Source organism: Boleophthalmus pectinirostris, unplaced genomic scaffold (assembly GCF_026225935.1).
Source record: "Boleophthalmus pectinirostris isolate CB_2022bp ecotype Guang Dong unplaced genomic scaffold, ASM2622593v1 HiC_scaffold_2, whole genome shotgun sequence".
NCBI classification, from domain to species: Eukaryota; Metazoa; Chordata; class Actinopteri; order Gobiiformes; family Gobiidae; genus Boleophthalmus; species Boleophthalmus pectinirostris.
The window spans coordinates 23,562,396-23,583,225 of record NW_026571152.1 but is presented as its reverse complement, the minus strand read 5'-3'; the positions used below and the strand labels follow the sequence as shown (position 1 = coordinate 23,583,225).

The 20,830-nt window shown below is 37.3% G+C and overlaps 2 protein-coding genes across 3 annotated transcripts; both read right to left on the bottom strand.

The window, feature by feature from the left end:
- Window positions 1–73: 73 nt before the first annotated feature.
- On the bottom strand, window positions 74–8,436 carry sigirr (single immunoglobulin and toll-interleukin 1 receptor (TIR) domain). Its single transcript, XM_020935318.2, is given in 11 exon segments — window positions 74–623; window positions 1,433–1,518; window positions 1,520–1,608; window positions 2,042–2,192; window positions 2,276–2,378; window positions 3,914–4,057; window positions 4,135–4,275; window positions 4,585–4,712; window positions 5,521–5,725; window positions 6,483–6,740; window positions 8,221–8,436. Coding segments are annotated over 11 exon segments (1,542 nt in total). The 5' UTR covers window positions 8,291–8,436; the 3' UTR covers window positions 74–456.
- A 235-nt stretch (window positions 8,437–8,671) lies between these two features.
- Window positions 8,672–17,235, bottom strand: LOC110169621 (anoctamin-9). Of its 2 annotated transcripts, XM_020935179.2 has the most exons (25): window positions 17,186–17,235; window positions 16,971–17,095; window positions 16,445–16,519; window positions 16,232–16,354; window positions 16,026–16,162; window positions 15,881–15,933; window positions 15,346–15,404; window positions 14,931–15,010; window positions 14,338–14,472; window positions 14,172–14,265; window positions 13,451–13,511; window positions 12,811–12,893; window positions 12,613–12,717; window positions 12,368–12,529; window positions 12,248–12,284; window positions 11,858–11,969; window positions 11,277–11,334; window positions 11,098–11,195; window positions 10,828–11,021; window positions 10,596–10,748; window positions 9,888–10,035; window positions 9,685–9,807; window positions 9,499–9,592; window positions 9,294–9,406; window positions 8,672–9,202 (listed from the first exon to the last, which is right to left on the bottom strand). In XM_020935179.2, exons 2-25 carry the CDS (start codon window positions 16,992–16,994, stop codon window positions 9,187–9,189), a joined length of 2,337 nt encoding a protein of 778 aa, XP_020790838.1. In that variant the 5' UTR covers window positions 16,995–17,095; window positions 17,186–17,235; the 3' UTR covers window positions 8,672–9,186. The 2 variants fall into 2 exon arrangements, with proteins under 2 accessions (XP_020790838.1, XP_055011492.1); XM_055155517.1 differs by lacking the exons at window positions 16,971–17,095; window positions 17,186–17,235 and adding an exon at window positions 16,596–16,651 and having other exon boundaries at window positions 16,445–16,514.
- Window positions 17,236–20,830: the final 3,595 nt, after the last annotated feature.

Sequence of the window (20,830 nt, the reverse complement as noted above, 5' to 3'; positions counted from 1 at the left end):
AGATGGGCTCTTATTTAGGCTGTGATTTGAAGCCATTCAATTAACTCAAAACAAACCACAAAAGAACAGGAAAAATACATAAAACTTTATAATTCAGGTTGTCACATAGTCTTCAGACAAGGCACATGGACATGCAGTAACATTAGAAAGAGTCAGGCTTTCTGCTGCTTGTAAGACAGACAGCTTAAGTCTGTTCAGCAAGTGGCCACTGTCAGTCACATTTTTTCAACAGCTGTAGAGTAAAAACATAAGGCAACTAGAGGTTCTTTTACTACTCTGCCCTCTGCTGGACACACAGGCACACATACATACAAATCCCTGCAAGGCATATAAAAATCATAAAAATGCACAAATCATTTCACATCTGCCATCCACGCATATAAATGTGTATAAAAACAACATAATTACTTCCAAATAATCAACAAAAGGGCATATAAAGGTCCATAACACTCTGGCTCATATATCATTCTCGGTGACTAAGCAGTAGAAATCCGAACGCGCTCTGTAATTGCGTGATCCAAGGTCGGACACTTCAGCATCAGCAGGTCTGGATTCAGAAGTAGAAGCTGCAGGGAGCACCGGAGCTCTGCACACCATGGCCTTGTAAGCCGGGAGACGCACCCCTGTAATATTCATCCAAATGTTACACTGATGAAATCCTACTGTTCTCAACCATAACCAAGAATAAGCTAATGCCCGCATGCATAAAATGGAACCAGTACGAATCAGAATTGTGACATGGGATTGCTAGAGTGTGTGGTTATTACACAGGATTGTTAGAATGCGTGGTTATTACACGGGATTGTTAGAATGCGTGGTTATTACACGGGATTGTTAGAGTGCGTGTTTTGTTGCATCAGATCACTCAGACTTCAATTTACTCTTAGTGATTCATCTGGTCATCCACCCTGTTCTGCAGAAAGGATGCACCCTACAGGATATTTGGAGATAATTTGATCATCACTAGATTTTTTTCTCTTCAAATGTGTTCTTCTTGGTAGCCAAAACGATTATTTATGATAAAAAAAAACACATTATATCTCCAACCTGACCCATCAGACCTCAAGAATTGGATAAAATATAAAAAAGCTGTTAGTGCTGATTAGGTTATAATGTATTAATGCATTATTAATGTTGAAATACTGTACTACAATACTACTTTATTTTTATTTTTAAAATTTTAGTTAGGCTTATTTGATGTGTTGTGTATTTTTCAATAGAAAGTTATAATATAGTCTTCACATAATTCTTGAGCATGTTTCATGTGACCCTATTGTCAAAGCATAGAGTAAAATAGTAAACAGCAGTTAACAATTAATTCAAGTCAAATGAAATGTTCATATCTACAGTGAAACTGGGTTAACAGCCTGCTTTATTCTGATAACAGATGAATCCTAGTTAATCATTAACAGTAAACAGGTGCATCACTCACCAAGGTCTCCGGCAGGGTCTGTGTCAGAGCGACAGTCCAGGTAGTCCGGGTCCATGGTCAACATGGGGTCCTTATCGTCATGGAGCAGTCTGAGGGTCTCCAGATGATTCATTGCGGAAGAAGATGCGCCGAGGCATGATGAGAGACAGCTCCTTCCAGAAGACTGAAGATGGGGTCTATAGGGGTACCATGAAAATGTATTAATATCAAAGAATATAGTATATACAAAGAATATAGTATATCGTCATCATATACAGTATGTTGATTAGCAGAGCTGTTAAGTAATGAGGTACCTTATGACAAGCTTTTAGATTCACTTGGATAGGTTGCAAGATCCAGACTTTGATTCAAGTGTTGTTTTTCTTTTCTTTTTTTTTGTTTTTGTTTTCAATAATTATCCAGTAATTATTCATATTTTTGTTACATTGTATTAATGTATTGTATATTGTATATTTACTGCTTTTCTAATTTCTGAGCATGAACTATTAATATAGTTAATATAATCTCTCTTTTTGAATTTTTAATTTACAAGGGCCTATGTAAGGAAACTGTAACATGATGTTTTAAACCTTTGTTGATCATTTTATTACACGTTAACACAAACTGTACCACAGAGTTGTGTCTCCAGGTGAGTATGGTGAGGCAGTGCTGGTGCTCTGTCAGCTGCTCTTTGACCTCTGAACTAAAGCGTTTACTCTGACCCTCCAGTAGAACCAGGATGGGCCGTGGACACAACTCCAGTAAATGCTGAAAGCCCAGTCTGAACAGAACAAAACACAACAGCGCCCTCTAGTGGTGTACATCACTGACAAGTAAAATCTCATGGATTTTTCAAAGGCTCACTTGAAGTTGTTGTTGCACCAGTCTTGTTCCAGATAGGCATATGAAAGCACCACGATGAGACGCCGGGATCGACTCATGTTCATGATCAGTTCAGCAGACGGCTCTGAAAATATGCAGTGGTATCATTTACCAAAGATAAAAATATGTCACCACATTCTGTCTGGGTGTCACACACATACATCAGTTACTTAAAATGGAAGGAAATTTTACAATGGCCAAGAAATCACAAACTCAAGTGTCTTAGACAATTTTAATAATGCTGTTTAATAATGTTAAATTTTAATAATGAGGGTTTGCAACTTACATTTCTCCATGGAGATGTTATTTCTTTCCATATAATGTTCCACAGTATGGCATTAAACTTATCTATTTGCATGGAGACAAGCATATGATGCCACCTGACCAAGTTACAGGTCAGATGTGTGTAGAATCCCTCAGTCATCCAGGTAGAATCCATAGCAAAGTAGAAATTCAATTTGTCAATTGGATAAAGTTTTTTTTTTTTTGGTTGAATACGTTTCGCAGCTTGTCCAAGCTGCTTCTTCAGTTCCGGTCAGATTGCTAGTGGACACTGCCTTATATCTCCCTGAACTACACTGAAACTACTCTGAAACTAACACACCAACTTGTTTACAGTTTCTGTTAGTTAGCTAGGCCTATTGAACTGCAAGTGGGGAGTCATATTAGCATAATCATTCAGGGCCCTGATGGGTGCTTTCACACCGCTGAGCTTGTCCTGGCTATTCCTATTGTCTTCTTTGTTTTTGATTTAGGTTTGAAGATGGAGTTATAAATGTGGGACAGATGATGTCTAAGCCCTCCATTTCTGTTCAAGGAAGGATTGTCTTTTCTAATAAAAACAGCCCCTTTAACTTCCCTCTCAAACCAATTCTTTTCTCTGGCTAAGATCTGTACTTCACTATACTCAAAGGAGTGGCCCGTGGCTTTTAGGTGGAGACTGAGATCCACTATTGCGCTCGTCTGTGTTGGTACATCCTCTTGTGAAGTGGCTGTTTTGCTTCTCCAATGTAGCACTCACTGTAGTCTTCACTACACTCAATGGAGTAGACAACAATGCTTTGTTTGTGGCTCAGTATTTTGTCCTTTGGGTGGACCAGTTTCTGTTTTAAAGTGTTTGTGGGTTTGAAATAGACTGGGATCTGATGTTGTCTGAAATTCTCTGTAGTTTTTCAGAAACACCAGCCATGTAAGAAATAGTTATACCTAGTTACACCCTTTCTCCTGGGTTCTGGTTCTCTGTTGTCCTGTTTTTAGCTCTCTTTGTTTTATTGAAAGCCCATTTTGGATTTTCCACAAACAGAGAGGGCTTTCTGCCCTTACAGGTCAGATCTATGGAGAGGTGACCCAAATCACGGTCACAATGCATGTTTTGTACATGAGAGCACAAAACATGCAATAAAAACACCAGTAATTAAACAATCACAAGATAGATAATGCCATACTGTGGAACAATTCAGGAAAAGGAACAAAAGCTCCACAGAGATGAGCAAGTACCAAAAATGTTACATAGTACACCTTTAAATTAACAATATCAGCAAGTCGGTGGTGGTATTTGATCTTCCTTACCTGATCACTGATTACCAGACAGACAAAATAATATAAGATTTCTACACTTACCACCACCAGGCAGAATATCATTGTCATTGAGGTGGACTTTATATCCATTTTTATTCTCAAGATGAGGCTTCAGAATAAAATTTACAAACTTCCTGTCATGATCATTGTTCACATATGAGATGTAGGCATCATAGAGTTTCCCATCTACAATAAAAAAAAGGAGTTACAGTTTGTAATTTCATACTTGGAAATTCAAATAGAACTGGGTATTTCAGTCTTACCACTGAGTTCATAGTCTCCGTAGATATTTTTGTACCACATTTTGATATTTAGGTGACACTTGATGTACACAAGAGCAGATACACCCAGCAGGGCAAGCACCATAATGGCTCCAATGACAGCAGCCGTGTGACTTGGTTGAACTACATAGACATACCAAGAAGAAGAAGTCTAGATAAACAACATTATGATCAAGTCTTTTAGTTTCAGCATCATTAAGTTTTCTGCCAAGATGCTATAACGATGCAATAAAAGGACGTCATACCTTTGAGACATAAACTTCCCTTACAGAGCAGTTGTAAAATATTAAGTGCTGCTTTCTTGCATTGATTGATTTAGGGATTTTCCTTTAACATGGTACACAATGTCTTCTCATAAATGCAAATGGCATGACATCATTTCTGTGTGCCAAACACACAGTAATACAGTAATAGTAGTTAGTATTTTCTTACATTGTGTAAGTTCTACAGAGAACTCCATGGTTGCGTTTCTCACTCTGCAGGTGTAAAGACCAAAATCTTGGTTTTCCAGTGTGATTTCCAGCTGACTGCTCACTATCAGTTTACCTGGACCCACAGGCCTGTTAAAGAATAAATAAATATATAATTTGTTTAAATTAGTAATTTACATTTTGTGTTTATCTAAATTAATATTGTGATGATTGTGGAATCAAAATGGGTATTGAGTATTGAGCCTTGTCCTTAAAAACATCAGTTTATAGCAACATTCCCTTTATAATTCCAGTGTATTGAAAACTGGTTCCAGACATGTATTGTTTCAAGATAGACTTTTGTGACATTAACTAGATCTAAATGTAATATATATACAAAAAAGTAAAGTTAACCAAAGTGTGGAATTATTATTGTCTTTTCCTTTAACCCAGGGTTCACCAAACTTTTTTTCTCTGGGGGCTGTTCATAACTGCACTACAGTACTCTGTGCGTGCGTTGACTGTCACTGTTTGATCTAGAGCTTGTCAGGTGATGAAAATTTGGAGGCAAATGTAAATATTTCATATAATTATTAAAAAATAAATATAAATACTTCATTTAAATATAATTTGGAATTGAAAAAATCCACAAAATGCAAGATGCAAACATGTTATTATTTTCCAAAAAGTAATTTAAAAATTAGGCCATGATAACTTTTGAGGATTGCCTCATAGGGCCAATTCAAGAAGTGGGGGGCACAGGGGCTGGGGGGAGCGGTCAAAGGAGCTTGGTGGGCCAGAGTTTGATGATCCCTGCTTTAACCAAACGAAAGCCTGAATGGATCTTTGACTTTTTCTTTTAATTCTAAAACCTAAAAAGTATTTCAGAATGATTCCACATATTGTCCCAATATTCTAAGATACTATTGCGTTCTAGCAGGTCTAAGAACAGTTTTACCAGGTGGATATTTTCATCAGAGGGTGGTGGGTGATGTTCTGTCCATTATGACTCCAGTGCATGGCGGTGTTACAGTGGCTTGGGTCCTTTGGGTGCCAGAGGAGCAAAGTCGTACAATTCATTATAACTGTCTCTCCCACATTCCTGTGCAGTGTCATCCGACCTCCATCTGGGATGAACTCTGGCTCTGTGGAGCAGTTCCTCTCTGTGTAAGAACATACCAGGTTTATCTGTGTTCAATACAAAGGATGCCTTTATGCTTTACCAGGTCTGGTCAGACTGCTATGTGGAAATGAAATGCCTTCCCACAGGTGGAGACAACCTCAGCTAACATACCATAATAGGTTCACATATGTTCAATTATTATTATTATTATTATTATTATTATTATTGACATGCGACATGGTTCAAAAAGTGTGGTTGATGATCTTATTCCGGTAATAGGCTAATTCCTCCATAGCCCAATTATTTGCTGAGTTTAATCTGTACTTGTGTCCTCCTTTGGGCCATTCCGTTTTTATAATGATTGCAGCAATTGCGCCATCCTACTGTATGTTAAGAACTGTTTTAGCCCTGGTTTAGATTGAGAATAGTCCTGTTTTATACCTGGTTTAGATCTGGTGATATCTGGAAGGCCAATATTTTCTGCAGTGGCAGGGTGGTGTAAAATTTTTGACAACCGCTGGAAAAAAAAAACAGTTGGTGCTACTGCTGTCAAAAAGGTACAAGACTAAAGTATTAAAATGTGCCTGGTTGGTTGAAAAATGACTAGCCAAGTTTCTGCAGTAATACAAACAGCTAATTTGATGTCCGGAAATAGTAATATTTTTCTTATTAAGAATCTAGATAATCATTAACACAGAACAAATAGGTACCAGAAAAAATATTGTTCTGGTATAGTTTAGATAAGCAAAAGAAATGAACAGTGTCCAGCCCTATACATAAATATAGTTTATGCTTACCCTGAATGATCAGTCTCACTGTATATGATAATGAGCCGTCATTGCCATTCGCACAAGTATAGTTCCCCTGGTCTTCTACATTCAGTGTGATGAACTCCAGGTAGGATTTCTCTGTTTGAGAGTGCAGCTGCACACAGTCTTTGAGCCATGTTATCTGCGGAGACGGATCTAAAGGACACTGTAGACGGTATGAGGGAAACTGCTCGCCAGCAAACAGCACCTGCTCCGTCACACGTCCAGGATCCACACAGCTTTGAGCTAAAAATGAAGAGAGAGAAACTCTTTGTGATAAATGTTATTATTGTATTTAGTTCATAAATCAAAGTTTATTCAAACATATTAAAATAGTAAACTGTCAATGCGAGAAGAAATACTCAACACATTGGAGTAAAGAACATTTAAATCTAGCCATACCTCCAAGGTGTATTAACCTATAGTGATGCAAATCATAGATAAAGCCATTCATAAAGACATGTCAAGGGCCACTTGAGGTGTCCTTACGGAGGCGTAATGAAAAAATTACCCAATAATACATAAATAATGAGTAAGTAAGTTTTTTTATTCATGTAGTGCTTTTCACAGACATTTTGTCACACAGACGCTTTACAGAGCATTATTCAGTCACTCCACACCCGGTGGTTGTAAGCTACTATTGTAGCCACAGCTGCCCTGGGGCAGACTGACTGAAGCACAGCTGCCATTCCAATCGGTGCCATTGGCACCATAGGTCCCTCTGACCACCACCATCACTCACACACACTCCACATTCATACTAGCTAATGCGGGTGAAGTGCCTTGCCTAAGGACACAATGACAGTTTTTGCAACTGGCGAACCACTGTGGCACCTGATTTTCCCAGTGGTCTCCCATTCAGGTACTAACCAGGCCCTGCACTGCTTAGCTTCTGAGATCTGTCAGGATCAGGCTTTGACAAGCTGGTATAAATAATAATATGTACATTAAATGAACATTTGCATGTGATGTTGTGATATTACATAAATCTGAGAAAATCATTCTTTAAAAAAAAAAAAATCAAAATAAAAAGAAAGCAACATCTGCAAATGCTCTAGGCCTATGAAAATGTAGCCTACAGCTATTTGCATAAGGCTAGTGGGTACAAAAACTTTGCATAGTCTTTCTACAGCAGGTAACTATCAAAAAAGAGTATATTTATTGACAGATTTATTGACAGTTGATTACACGCTGTGGGTTCATAATAATTTAGATGGATTGGTTCAACACAGTAGACCTATATACAGTAGATAATAATAGACTAAAACAATAAAAATAAACGTAAACGTATAGCGTAAGTAGCCTAAATGAGACTCGTTTTTCAAGTTTGGCGTATGCGCGTGACCAAAACCAATAACCGGCCGAACCAGCTGCGTATACGGCGCCGTTTACCCACAGTCGCGCTAGTGTCCACAGTATCTGAGCTTTTATTTCTCTGTTTTTCCTTCAAACACTGAAGGCTGCAGCAGACCCGGGTCTAAAGTCTGGGACTGGTTACTAAGCAACAGCATGTGACTGTGCGACAGATTGTGTGACTCCGCACGCTCGAGCCGCATGGGACCGACCTAATATTTACCCAGGTCAAGTTGCATCCCGCAGTCCTTTTCTGATGCTTTCAAGTGTATCATGGGAATTACATACTAATTTATAAAAAAATAGGTTAGGTCAAAATCTGTGTCTCAAGGCAAATATCTTTACAATCAAATAAATGAACTAATTCCCTTACCGACTACGAGGGAGGACGTGTCAGACAAGCCGGCGCACAGCAGAAGGAAGACGGCTAACCTGAAAGCCATAAAGATGCCTCCTTAGTCTTTAAGTGGAAGTTGGAGGTAGTTAAATCATACCTTTTCTAGTAATAATGCGTTAACAAGGCTGTAGTTGTAACAGTTGTAACACCTGTGTGTGTCTAGTAGGCGACAACTACAAGGACACCAGCCTCCACTTTCATACACTTACCTGAAAAACACCGAAACTTAACACTCTATTGGCTCTAGGTGATCACGTGACATGCGCGTCAGCTTTCACCTGTTTAGATATTAACCTGATGCGAATAAAGAAAAAGCAGCACTTATCTATGAGCGGCACTTCCTCTTCAGTTTGGGTAAATAAATGCTGGTGGTATGTATAAAAATAAACACCTAGTGCCAATAATCTCTAAAATGTGCAGCAAACAATGACCAGGACAGAAATATATTTTAATCAACATATAATTTAAATAATAAAAACAAAACAAAAAACATACTTCAGTAGTTTACATTAATTGGCATGGCAGTAATGACACTTGATGAAAAGCGCTTTGAGTGCCTCAAAGGTGGAAAAGCACTATATAAAAATGTGACCATTTACCATGACACTGTATCACAAGGCTCAAACTAAATAAGGCAACACTGTAATAACGTACAGTGCAAGAGCAGTATAAAAATGTAAACCTTCAAAAAGCACATTACAGAGTATAGGGATTCAGCAGTATACAATCATTGCATCCTTGAAAAAGCGTATACTCGCCCTGCCCAAAGCTGTAACTGAGCACTTAATACAGTTTAAGAGTGTTTCACATTGTGAGTCCATTGGCCTGTATTTCATATCAGATCGTAACCCAGGACACTGTGAATACTTCACAGCCCAGCCACGCATTTTGCATTGACTGTCAACACATTTTAATGCACAAGGCAACAGGGTCATAAGGCTATTATGCTTCAAATGACCTGAAAAAAATTTAAGAAAAATTTTAAAGTCCAGCAAAATTACTTTAGAATAATCAATAACAGTGTAGTATGCGAGTTATGTGTGACCTACTTGAGTTCCTCTTTCAGCCGGTTGAGTTTATCAAACAATTTGTCATTTTTTACTTCCATAGGAGCGCTTGGAATGAACCAGGATGCTATGAATTTACAGATGACAAGAACATGCTGCAAACACACAATGTAAAGAATGTGAGCTCATAGAGTATGTTGTGGGCTGGATCAGGTTTTAACTGTAAGAAAATAGAAAAATTACTAACCTCAAACAAGATGACAAATGCAAACCGCACTGCCAAAATTAACCAGTACTGAGGGGTCAGACTGTAATCTTCATTGCTCCGATAGTCTTTATAGCTATAACAAAAGAGACCAACATTTTTGTATATTTGTAAAGATTCTTCAGCACAGTAAACGTTTCTTTTAATTATGTTTTGTAAGTACCATACCTGCAATACGAGACATTCATCCCACTAGGGGTCACCATTTGACTTGCTGAGAACTCATTGTATATGCCCTGGTCTTTGACATGTGCTATAGAAAGGGTGTTGTTGATGTATCCCTCCATACAACTGAAAAAGATGAGTATTTATATGTAAGTAAAACAAAATCATGACTGCTAATTCAAATGATCAAATTAATTACTACTTACTCAGTATCTGTAGCTGTTCCATTGGCACAGGGACCATAGAGGTAACGGTACACCAGTCGAGGAATGAAGTCTGATGATACTCCAATGACCAGTCCATTTGCAATAACAGCTAAAACTCCAATAGCTTCAAGCACATGTATCCATACACCTGGTGAGGAACAGCAAGCAAAGAAAATAACTTCAGCCTAAAAACAAAGATCCATACAACAGGCTCCTACAGCTCCGCTCATACAAGTCTACATTCATACCATACACCATACAACTGTACAACTCACCCTTATGTAATAGATAACTTTCTGTCACATGTCAGTCACTATTTCATCTTTGCACTTTTCTCCTTACCTTCTTCTTGTATATAGCTGAGATATATTTGTATTACTATATATATTTTTACTGGTACATATACATTTATAAGATTATGCCTTATTAGACCCCAGTCTCTTGATATCTTGCTACTTATTTTAATTTGATTTTTGATTGATTTTGCTATTTTTTATTACAATATATTGTGATGTGTGAGCTACTGTGTCCAAATTATTTCCCTTGTGGACTAATAAAATTTAACTAAGTATGCGTCATACCATTCTCAAACACCTACGACTCCAATTAGTCTTAGTATTTGATAATTAATAGGATCAAAACTTAGCTATATCTATAATGTAATAGGTAGGTCATAAGGATTAAAAGTGTACTGCTTGGGTTTCTTACCTATGTCATTGGTCTTCTTTGGGACAAGTCTTCTCTCCAGAGTGACCATCTTAATAGCATCCAACCGTATCTCTATGATGTTATTGAGGAGTGCAAGTAGAGGAGCAAGAGGAAATGCAGCCACAAAAATAGTGGTGAAGCTGAATTGGATCACTGTAAAAAAATAATGCAAGAAACATCATTAGCTGATATATAGTTATAGATATTTTTGGTCTGATTTTTGTTTGCATACCCATCTCCAGAAACTCATTGAAAAGGCTGAAAGAGTCAACATCATTGAGGCGGTAGTTGCTGAGCCAGTCTCGAAGTTTGCAGCTTTCACACAGTTCAGACCCAGAGTCCAGGGTGTCATCTTTGTGATAACAGTGACCACATTTTCTCTGCAGTTTCTGTGTCCTTCTCCTCTTCAACCAGCGTGAAAACCACCTGAAATTAATACAAACATATCACACCACTTATCACAGTAATTAAGTAAAATTGTTAGAAAAAATAAAGGACTTACGGGCCAGTGAACTCAAAGACATTGCTAATGGTTTGCTTCAGTACCATTATAAATGCCATTTGGATAAACAAGTCAGTCAGACATCCACTGGGGTGACACTGCAAACAGAACATAAACATTCAAACTCCCAATCCGACCACCAAAAATACACAACTGATTTAATTATTGTGTTTAGTTACCTCTTCAAGTCTCCATATTCCTGCTATGCGCACGTAACCACCAGGATGACCGTTTATTCTGGTAATGAATAGATTTCATAGAAGTGAAGAGGAAGTATAAGCTTGTATGATACTTTGCAGTGACATCATGCTGGGGGTGTTCTACATGTTTTTCTATGCTGAAATTTCAGAAGTTATTATGGTGACATGATGCATACATTAGCAAACACTGTCAAATCATTTTAGATTGTCTGAAAACTCAAGAAAAAACAATTTCAGGAGCCTGTGGTCAATACAAGCATTCATGGTCCTGTGTTTGATTTTCAATAAAAAGGTGAGAGTGCCTAATGAATAAACATTGGTTAATATGAGCTAGCTTGTGATTGTAATTTTATGTGTGAGAGACTTGTTTAACAGCACAAATCATCTCACCTGTTGTATTTCCAAGTAATAAGTCAGTTCTAGTCAGATTGCATTAAAATAAAGCTCAGACTCAAATCTAACAAGCCTCAGAGCAGAGCCTCTAACATCACACCCCAGGCAATGTTGATGACATCAACTGCAAAGTATCAATGTTACGTAAGCATATAGTGCATTCTCACCTGCCAAGAAAAAATGCCACATAAAAGAGTGAGGAGAAATAAGTGAAGAACTGAAAGGTGAACATCTTGATGGTGAAGCTTCTTTCAGTTTCAGCAAATGATCTGGTTTTCTCTGTAAAATACAATACAATCTTCCACAGTTCATCCAGGACAGGGCAGCTTAAAACACTATTTAATCTGTTGATCACATTTCTTCAAATAATCAGCAAAATTAGTACTTTTGTTTTGTGTATATACAACAGTGGAGACAACTAACAAAAAATACATAAATAAACTAAAAAACAAAAAATAACTTAGAAGTAATTTTTGGGATAATCTTAACACTTCATAGTATTAATCTTCATGCAAGCATCTAAAATGTTCATTAAGATATTTGTAAAACTAATTTACCTAATTCACACAGCTTCATGGCTACAATCCTGTTTATCTGCAAAAAAATAGGGAAAAATATCTTAGTTATTTTACTTATTTTATGGATTTATTTTGTGAAATATTAAAAGTTCTGCATACCCTTGTCATGACAATAATGATGACATAATGAAAAAGAGCCCCCAACATCATGGCCCCACTGTTGGAGTGTGTGCTCAGAAACTCCGATCCTTCAGCCAAAAACACAGCCGCAATCACTCGAAAAACCACCAAGGCGTGAGTCAGACCAATGATGACCAGAATCTGAGGAAAATATTACTGCCTTAACTTTCCAAAGGGAATCAGCTTGGAGCACAATTATTTCAGAAAAATCACATGTCACCCACCATTAATGTCACACAGATCAAAACTAGTGTACTTCGCAGGTAAGAGTGCTTGTACTTTCGGGGTTCACAGTTAACATTGTTCACGATTTGCAGGATCAGTTCCTCCTACAATTATTTAACAGCATTGGATGTATATCATGTCATGAATCATATAGTAGGATAAATATGAGCAGAAGTACACACACAGAGGGGTCATACCTCCTCTTCTGACCAGTCTGACACTTTCCACTCACAGACGTAACATGCACGATGACGCTTCCAAAACTCAAGAAACAGAGTTGCTGTTAAATGTAGCAAGAAATATACTTCTGTGAGTAAAACATTTAAATATAACCTTAATTGTAACGTTCTGGTCATTCAGCATTTGTAATTGCACGTTTTTCATGCAGACATTCAAATTAAACCAGTTTGAATATTCAATAAAGTGGTATTATCCCCATAATAAACAAAAACTAACCTAACAAATAGGGAGTTTTTCTTCCTCCAAAGGGTGCTCAAACCCCCTAATATCAAGAAACCACTGAGGTCTTGCATATGCAATTGCATATGTGCAATATGCAATATGCAACTAATTATAAGAATATGCAAATTTCCTTGGCAAATACTGAATACAGAAATTGTATGTGTATACACACACACACACACACATATATATATTTTAAAGTACAGTCTAAAGTTTGCTGGACCACCCCTATAACAGATGGCCTCGATGAAAAAATAATCGTCAGAAATTTGTCTGGGTGACGTGCCATCAGCTGGGTGCTTTTACACCCAAGTGTAATATAAAAACTCAAGGCCCAAGTATTTAATCTCCAGAAAATAATTAGAAATGACTTACCCCAAATTGCCATGAACATCGCAAAGAACACAGTGCCATTGTTGTCAAAGAGAAGTGTCACCTAAAAAAGTAATTTTGTTATCATTTTTACATTTTACATTTTTATTAAAATCGTGTACAATCAGTATTCACACCCAAAATAAGTAAAATAAATAAATTACCGAATAACAAAACAGATTCTAAAACAGTCCTGAACCAAAGCTAAAGAAGAACAAAATATGACCAGATACTGTGGTCTATATCACTGAGTCATGTGTTAATGAAGCCTAAACCAAGGGCTTAACAGTGACCCCCTTTACGAATGTTGAAATGAATGGTTAGTCATAGCCTCTGTAGTACTATCAGCAGTGCATAATAACATTACTAAATAGTGGTTGTAGTAGTAACTGGTAGTGACACTAGGAACTCCTTTTGTGAGACAATTTGTGTGCTTAAAAAGTCTCTCACATATAAATTACAGTTCGGTTAGTCACTCTCACTCTTTTTTGTTGAAAATCTAACTCCTAAACAGGACCACAAACTCTCATATTGACCACAGGGTCAAGAAAATGTGTTGTTTAAATCCATTTTGTAGATTTAGATTTTGTGAGTTTGCAGACTATCTTAAAACTTTTTTGTCTATGTTTGCTAATATGTGTACTGTGTCACAATGTAGAGCACCCCCAACATGATGTCACTGCAAATTATCAATAGTAAGATCTTAAAACATAGAGATACATACCTTGGCATAAGTGCAGGTTTCAGAGAGCATCCAGACTTTACATCTTTTATCACAAAGAGGACACATGACTGTGTCTGACTCACACACCTCCTTTCTACAAAGGGAGAACATCTTAAAACAAAACTTTCACAAAGGTATAATAAAGTATGGCCCCATCTTTTCTTACATTAAGGGTGAAGTGTTGAAGAAGGCCAGTCCATAGAGAAACACAATGACCCCAATGACAGCAGGTGGGATGAGCAAATACGTGTACCAGCCCAGCCACAGGTAGTAGAGGGCCACTTTCTCCCCAAAGTAGTTCCTAAAATACACATACATATAATCTGATCATGTCTATACATCTTTTAATTTACAGAGTGGATAAATTTTTTTTATTTTGTTTCACACATTAATGCCTCATTGGCTCAGGTTGCGATATTAGCCAAGTAAGTAAGTAAAGTAATGAAAAAATAAACAGTAATTCATATAATCTAGTTGCTTTCAGTGACCACATTTCTTATTTACACAAACTGTCAAATACAGGTGTGAAGTAGGGAAAAAGTAGCACTTGTTTATGCTGCACATCACAACTGAGTGAAGCATCATTCTAAGTGCAATCCTAAGCAAAGGTTGCAAAAGGTAGTGGGCGGGTGCTCAAATATTGGCTGCTGTCAATACTTGAGAGTGCTTCACAGTGTCATAGATGGAGAGAATTATTGGCACAATAACGACAATTGTGGTGAGAAACATAATAACTGGGTAGTGCGTTGCAGTGCGAACCTGACAGCAGTTATGGGTTGCCCTTGGAGACAGGCTGTCCATCGAGCCCAGTTTTCCTTCAGCTCCCTTTGTTTCTTTTTCTGACACAAAAACACAAATCACCCACATCATTTACACAGCTGAAATACAGATCAGTTTGAAACGGTTTATATAAAACTTATGTGTCTATGTGTCCAAATATGTCCATCTAAGGCTGATATTCAGACGCTGCATTAGTCATGTTAATGTTACTCAGGTAGCTTTTGTTCATGAAATACTTCAGGCACTTATGCATTGCTTAATAAGGGCTGTGCCAAGTTTCACAGTTCACACAAATATGTATGTCAATATTAATATGTAATACCACATTGTCATTGTCTTAGATGCTTTAACTGTAACTTTGTTGTCTATGAAGTAAAGATTATGTAGTATTTACCTCATGTAAACAGAATTTAGCCTCAAAAACCTTCATCTTCATTAGATCTCGTATGCCCTCTGAGGAAAATTAAACATTACGTTATTTCTTAGTTGGCAAACTATTCACTAGGCCTGTCAAGATAACTAATTTTTAACAGCGATATATTTGTGACGTAAATATAGATGATAAATGATAATATTTAAACCTAACCATAAAGCAGGATTATCCCCAAAAAGTATTTTACATGTAGAATATTGTAAAAAAACATGAGCTGCTATAAATAACCCCTAAAAGAATGCAAAACTTAAGTAGTTTGTTTGTCTCTATAATGAGTCATAGAAGTTTATAATTCTACCCTGTAGAGCTCAAATTTCATTGTAGTACAAAATAAACAACAACTAAATTTCCCATTGTTCTTGTTCCCACTAGCAATTGTAAGAAAAAGAAAAATATTGACCCCAATAATTATTGTTCCATCTATCATGTATTGAACGATAAGTTGATATAGTAATTATCGTGACAGGCTTACAATTCACATTTCGTGTGGTCTCACCTCCCGTGTTAGGCAGTTCAGTGTGATTCAGAATGAAATGGACAATCCTTATCCTGAAAAATAAAGGTATTACTTCAGCTGAGTTTATTTAAAATACAACAATTATTTAAAACACAGCTTAAACTTAATATTTGCCACTGTTTACCTGGTGCTGAGGGGCACATTGTTTTGGTCCGAGCTCCAGTTACAGGCGTCAGACACTTTCAGTAGATACCTGTACCTATCAAAAATCTCTTTTGGCGCTTGAATCCCATAAAAGACCAGATCCTCATCTATAATTTTCTAACAAAATGGAATCACAATTAGACCTTTGTATTATCTTCTGTTCATTCATCTTTACACAATACTCACTGTAACTTTGAGATTCTTCTTTTTTAACTCTTCAATAAATTTTGTCTGTTTCTTGTAGGCGTGTGTCTCTTGGTTTTCCAGTGTTTTGGCCACCAGCACATAGTCATATGAGAGCGGAGTGTGCTTTGAGTAGAAATAAATTTGGCTTTTATTGCATTTGTCTATGTATTGTGTGGGCTAGTGAAATCAACTGAATGAATTAACACATCATACCACAGGAGGAAAGGACGTCTGATCACTGCCATTCTCCTTCACGACTCCCATCAACTCCAGGAATTCAATACTGGCCTTTAAAACAGAAACTCATACATGATTAGGGTTCATTCAATATTTTCAGGACAACTGAATAAGCTATTTTTTAAACCTTGCCTTAAGAGAAAAAACAAACCAGTCATTCATTTGGGAGGTGCGCCAGTGTGAGAAACCCCATGCACCTGACTCACACAGAGGACTGTCATCACAAAACCAGCTAACCCAAAACTGACTACTCAACATGGCATGAGCTCCCTGCCAGTCAACCCTGCCTAAATACAAGCCAAGAATATGAGGTGTGGTGAAGACTACAAAGCAAGATGCGTGCGTAAAATGTTTAAAATATTGATCGTATATGACATTGCTGTTGGCTAGCTCAGTCCAGACAAAAAGCTAAATAAATATAACTTAAATATTGTACTATATGAGCTAGCTGGAAACATAAATCGTTTCTTTTTGAAGGACAACGTAAAATAACTTCACATACCTGTCTCCTGTGACCCTTCTGCATGATGATAGGGCGCTGAATGCAGAAACGAGCTGTCAATTCAATGCCAAAGAAGCACCACGAACCAGACTACCAGAGCTGTCGGCGGTGTAAACACATGTAGCCTATAAAACGACATGAGTGAACTTCCGTACCTTTCCTGGGAAGGGACGCATTGTTGTTTTTTAGGCTGAGGAATGTAAAAGCCACTCTACCTGTTGCTGTGCTCTGATTTATAATGTTGCACCATGCGCACGCCGCCTCACCTCTCTCTCATTTGTTGACATTGTCTATCTGTACAAAGTGCAGATGTAAAATAAAGGCTATAGTCTATATCATCTCCCGTGAATTAAAAAGGACTCAATAACAAGACCCTCGCTATTGTGGTGCGATGGCATGACATATTCTTCTGTTACGTTTCTCCCCTCCTACTCTCAAGTGATGTGAGTTATACGGTCTCGCCACTAGATGGAGACAAACATAGCGTCTGTAGGCGACGGGGACCGTGACTTGGGCTCTTCCCACACAGAGGAGCGCAGTGGTGACATTTACCATGGGAGTGAGTCATGACAATTGCAAACGCCGAAACATCTCCCTGTTTGAGTCTGATGAGACATAGCTACATTTATAAGCTTGGAAAAGAGTAACAAGATAAACAATTGCAGAAGATGTTCACCACCATAGATTTATTGATACTTTACATTTTGAGGCTATGTTAGTCTTTAATCTCTGCTTTATTTTAACACAGTCTGACCAGAAGGAACTGATTTAGTTGGAACTACATTAGGATAGTTGATTTGTTAAACAAGACTCATATAAGATTACAGTCACAAGATAGAGAGCATTGGCCAACAGTTTTTCTACCCACACACTCACCATTTCTGTTGAAAATCAAGCTCCTAAACAGGACTATGAACGCTCATATTGATCACAGGCTCACGAGTGTTGTTTAAATCAATTTTATGGTTTTCTTGAGATTTCTCATAATCTTAAAACTTTTTTTTTTTTGCTAATGTGTGCACTATGTCTCCATGGTAACTCCTAAATATTCCACCATTAGAGATGCATGTAGAACATTCCCAGCGTGATTTCACTGCAAGTAGATCTTTAATGCCAGATAAAAGAGTACATTAATCAATCATGTTTTGAATTTTATTGACTTATAGTCAGTATGCTATATGCTCAGTTAGGCTACAGCTATTTTGATGCATGCAGTTAAAGAAATGTGGAAATATTAATGTTATTAATATTATATAAAAGTTTAAGGGAAAAGGTGCATTTAAGTTATCAATTAAGTGAGAGGAACTCAGTGTATTCTGGAAGACATAAAAACTGTGCAGCCCTTTTATCAGCATTAAAAATATTGATAATTTTCCCCCACAGGCTGCAGTGAAACCTCAGTTTCCAGATAAGGCATATTCACTGAGAAAAAAAAGGTTACTCGATTGGCGTAAAAAAGTTATGGAAAGCGGTTGCATGCAATAAAATTATGTTTAGGCTTTGAAACTTATTTTGATCCTCTATACACATATTTTTCTCAGAACATGAATGTCACCTTTTCATGTTGATGAAATTTGATCAAATCATGCTGAATATGCATATTTATCTTATGTTGCCTTACGGTGAAATGTATAAGTATGTATAATTTCATTTAATTGATCTAATTCTGTAAAATAATACAAAAACAGTCGTTAGTTTTCCACAGTTCTGTATTGTCTTAAACAGAATCAAACACACAGAGAGCACAAGTACAGAGACACACAGTTTGGAGCTGGACAGTGTGATGATTTATTCCAGTGAAGACGCTCTGGTCTCTGCCTGTGGACACACGAATAACACATGATGATCACATTATGATGATCTACTCTGTTGTACATGTTTAAATACATTTAAAGCACTTATTACTACAATAATGGACCAGAACAGAATCACAAGAACCTTAGAACTGTATCTGCAGAAACAAAACTCACCATGTGCTGCTTTTCTTCCTCTAAACACAGTAACAGGGAGGGCATCTGGTATAAAGTCCTCCTAGTGCCACATCACCCTGTAGAAACACGATAACTGTTTCAAAAGGACGTTCATTTTGAAAAATTTGTTTAAAATCATTTTAGTTGAGTTACTTACTTTGTTCATCTGTGGTCTGTGTTTTGATGGTTCTCAAACATCTTCCTTTTTTCTGAAACATCAGCTGTAACATTCATGAACTTCGCCACAGCTCCAGCAGAGCTCTGGACGTCACTCTGTGTTTGCAGACGACTCTGGAAACAACACATTAAAATCTGAGTACAACTGTCACAATCTTGATGGACAGTCAAATACAATTTGTTTCATGGAAACAGTCCTTACATTAACTCTACTTTCAAATAAAACACCACAAACATGTTTTAACAATGACGACATTCTAGGCCAGAGAAGCAAATAAAATCTTTGAAAAGTCTTATCTCCAGATCAGCTCTCATAATCCTCCTGCTCCACACTGTGTCCTCTGCTCCTGTAACTGTCCTGTGTCCTGCGACATTTGAATTTTCCCTCCAAAAGTTTTGGGGAGGAGAATTCCAGAGGGAGGAGCCTCACCAGAGATTATAATAAAGTCATGTTTCCTCAACCTTTAAGAATTAAAACATGCAGATCTAACATCGACCACAATCAAGCGACCTTTGTAAGATTTAAACATGCTGGACAGAGAAACGTAAAAAAGTCATGTTATTGTCAAATTAGTTTTTGCAATTTGAGCAACCCCTCTCGGACCATTTTTTCAGTGTTTACAATTTAATTTAATTTAATTTAATTTACATACATATGACAATATGTCCACTTTGTTCAGTAATGCTAATTCTTGGTTTGTATTACTAACCTTCCTCAGACATTACTGATGCCGTCTGACATGGCATTATAGATACTCTTTATCTTGGATTCTTGCAAAACCCTTTTCATGTATTGGAGATTAAGATGGATGGGTTTCAATTTTAAGCCTCCAAAAACGTTATATATAATAGCAAGGCCCAAAGGAACTAATTGTAATTGTAATTCATATTTCCTAAACTTGGCCTGCCTGTGGCCCTAGATACAAGGTAAACATATTCATGTCAAAAAGCTTTTATTATTAGCAGTTGTAATGCAGATTTATATTTTGGTTCACGAAAAGATTCCCATCAGAAAACAAAATGGACCTCACTTGTAATCCATTTGGGTTGCAGCTTCAATGCTGAAATGCAGTGGGTCTAGATCTAAAATACCTCCGTCTGACGTAAATTCTAATGTACCTTTCTTAAAAAGTTAGAGCACAAACTGTAAAGAGTTCCAAGTAATATAACTATAATTTTATAGCAAATTTTGAAAAGTTTCACAAATTATTGTTTCCAAAAAACACTTGTTCCAGTCTCAGTTGTGCATCTTTTCCACTGCTGTTACATGTGATTTATCTTGTACCATAAGAGAAACTAACATGATGGGTGGCCTCTGCCTTGTTATTAAGGCTGATTTTCACCAGTGGTCCTCAAAACTCTGAGGAGAACAGTGCACACCCAGATGCACCCACATGTTTCAGAAGCAGTCGATTCGAGATCCAAGTAAATGTGGTCCACCAAATAAGTAGCTGTATTTTGGTACACCGGCACACCCCACATCACATAATTACAGTAGTGTTAGCCACTTTAAAGCTAACACAGAGAGCAGAGACTGCTCCTAAATCTGCCTTGTGAAGGGCAGAGACAAGGAGGTGGGAGGACCAGATCAACCCTTTAACTATCTCAGATGCCCTGTCAGACTAGATGGATAGTGACTGAAAAGGTGCCATACCCCTTGATATTGAGTACAACGGACATAGCCTCTAAAATCTTAAAGATGTGTAAAAATCT

Coding starts and splice junctions, on each gene's coding strand:
- LOC110169621 (XM_055155517.1), bottom strand. CDS start 16,630: ATGAATGACTGGTTTGTTTTTTCTCTTAAGGCAAG. Junction 15,405..15,880: donor TGAACTGCCTAACACGGGAG/GTGAGACCACAC, acceptor AATTTTCCTCAG/AGGGCATACGAGATCTAATG. Junction 11,970..12,247: donor CATGAAGCTGTGTGAATTAG/GTAAATTAGTTT, acceptor TGTATTTTACAG/AGAAAACCAGATCATTTGCT.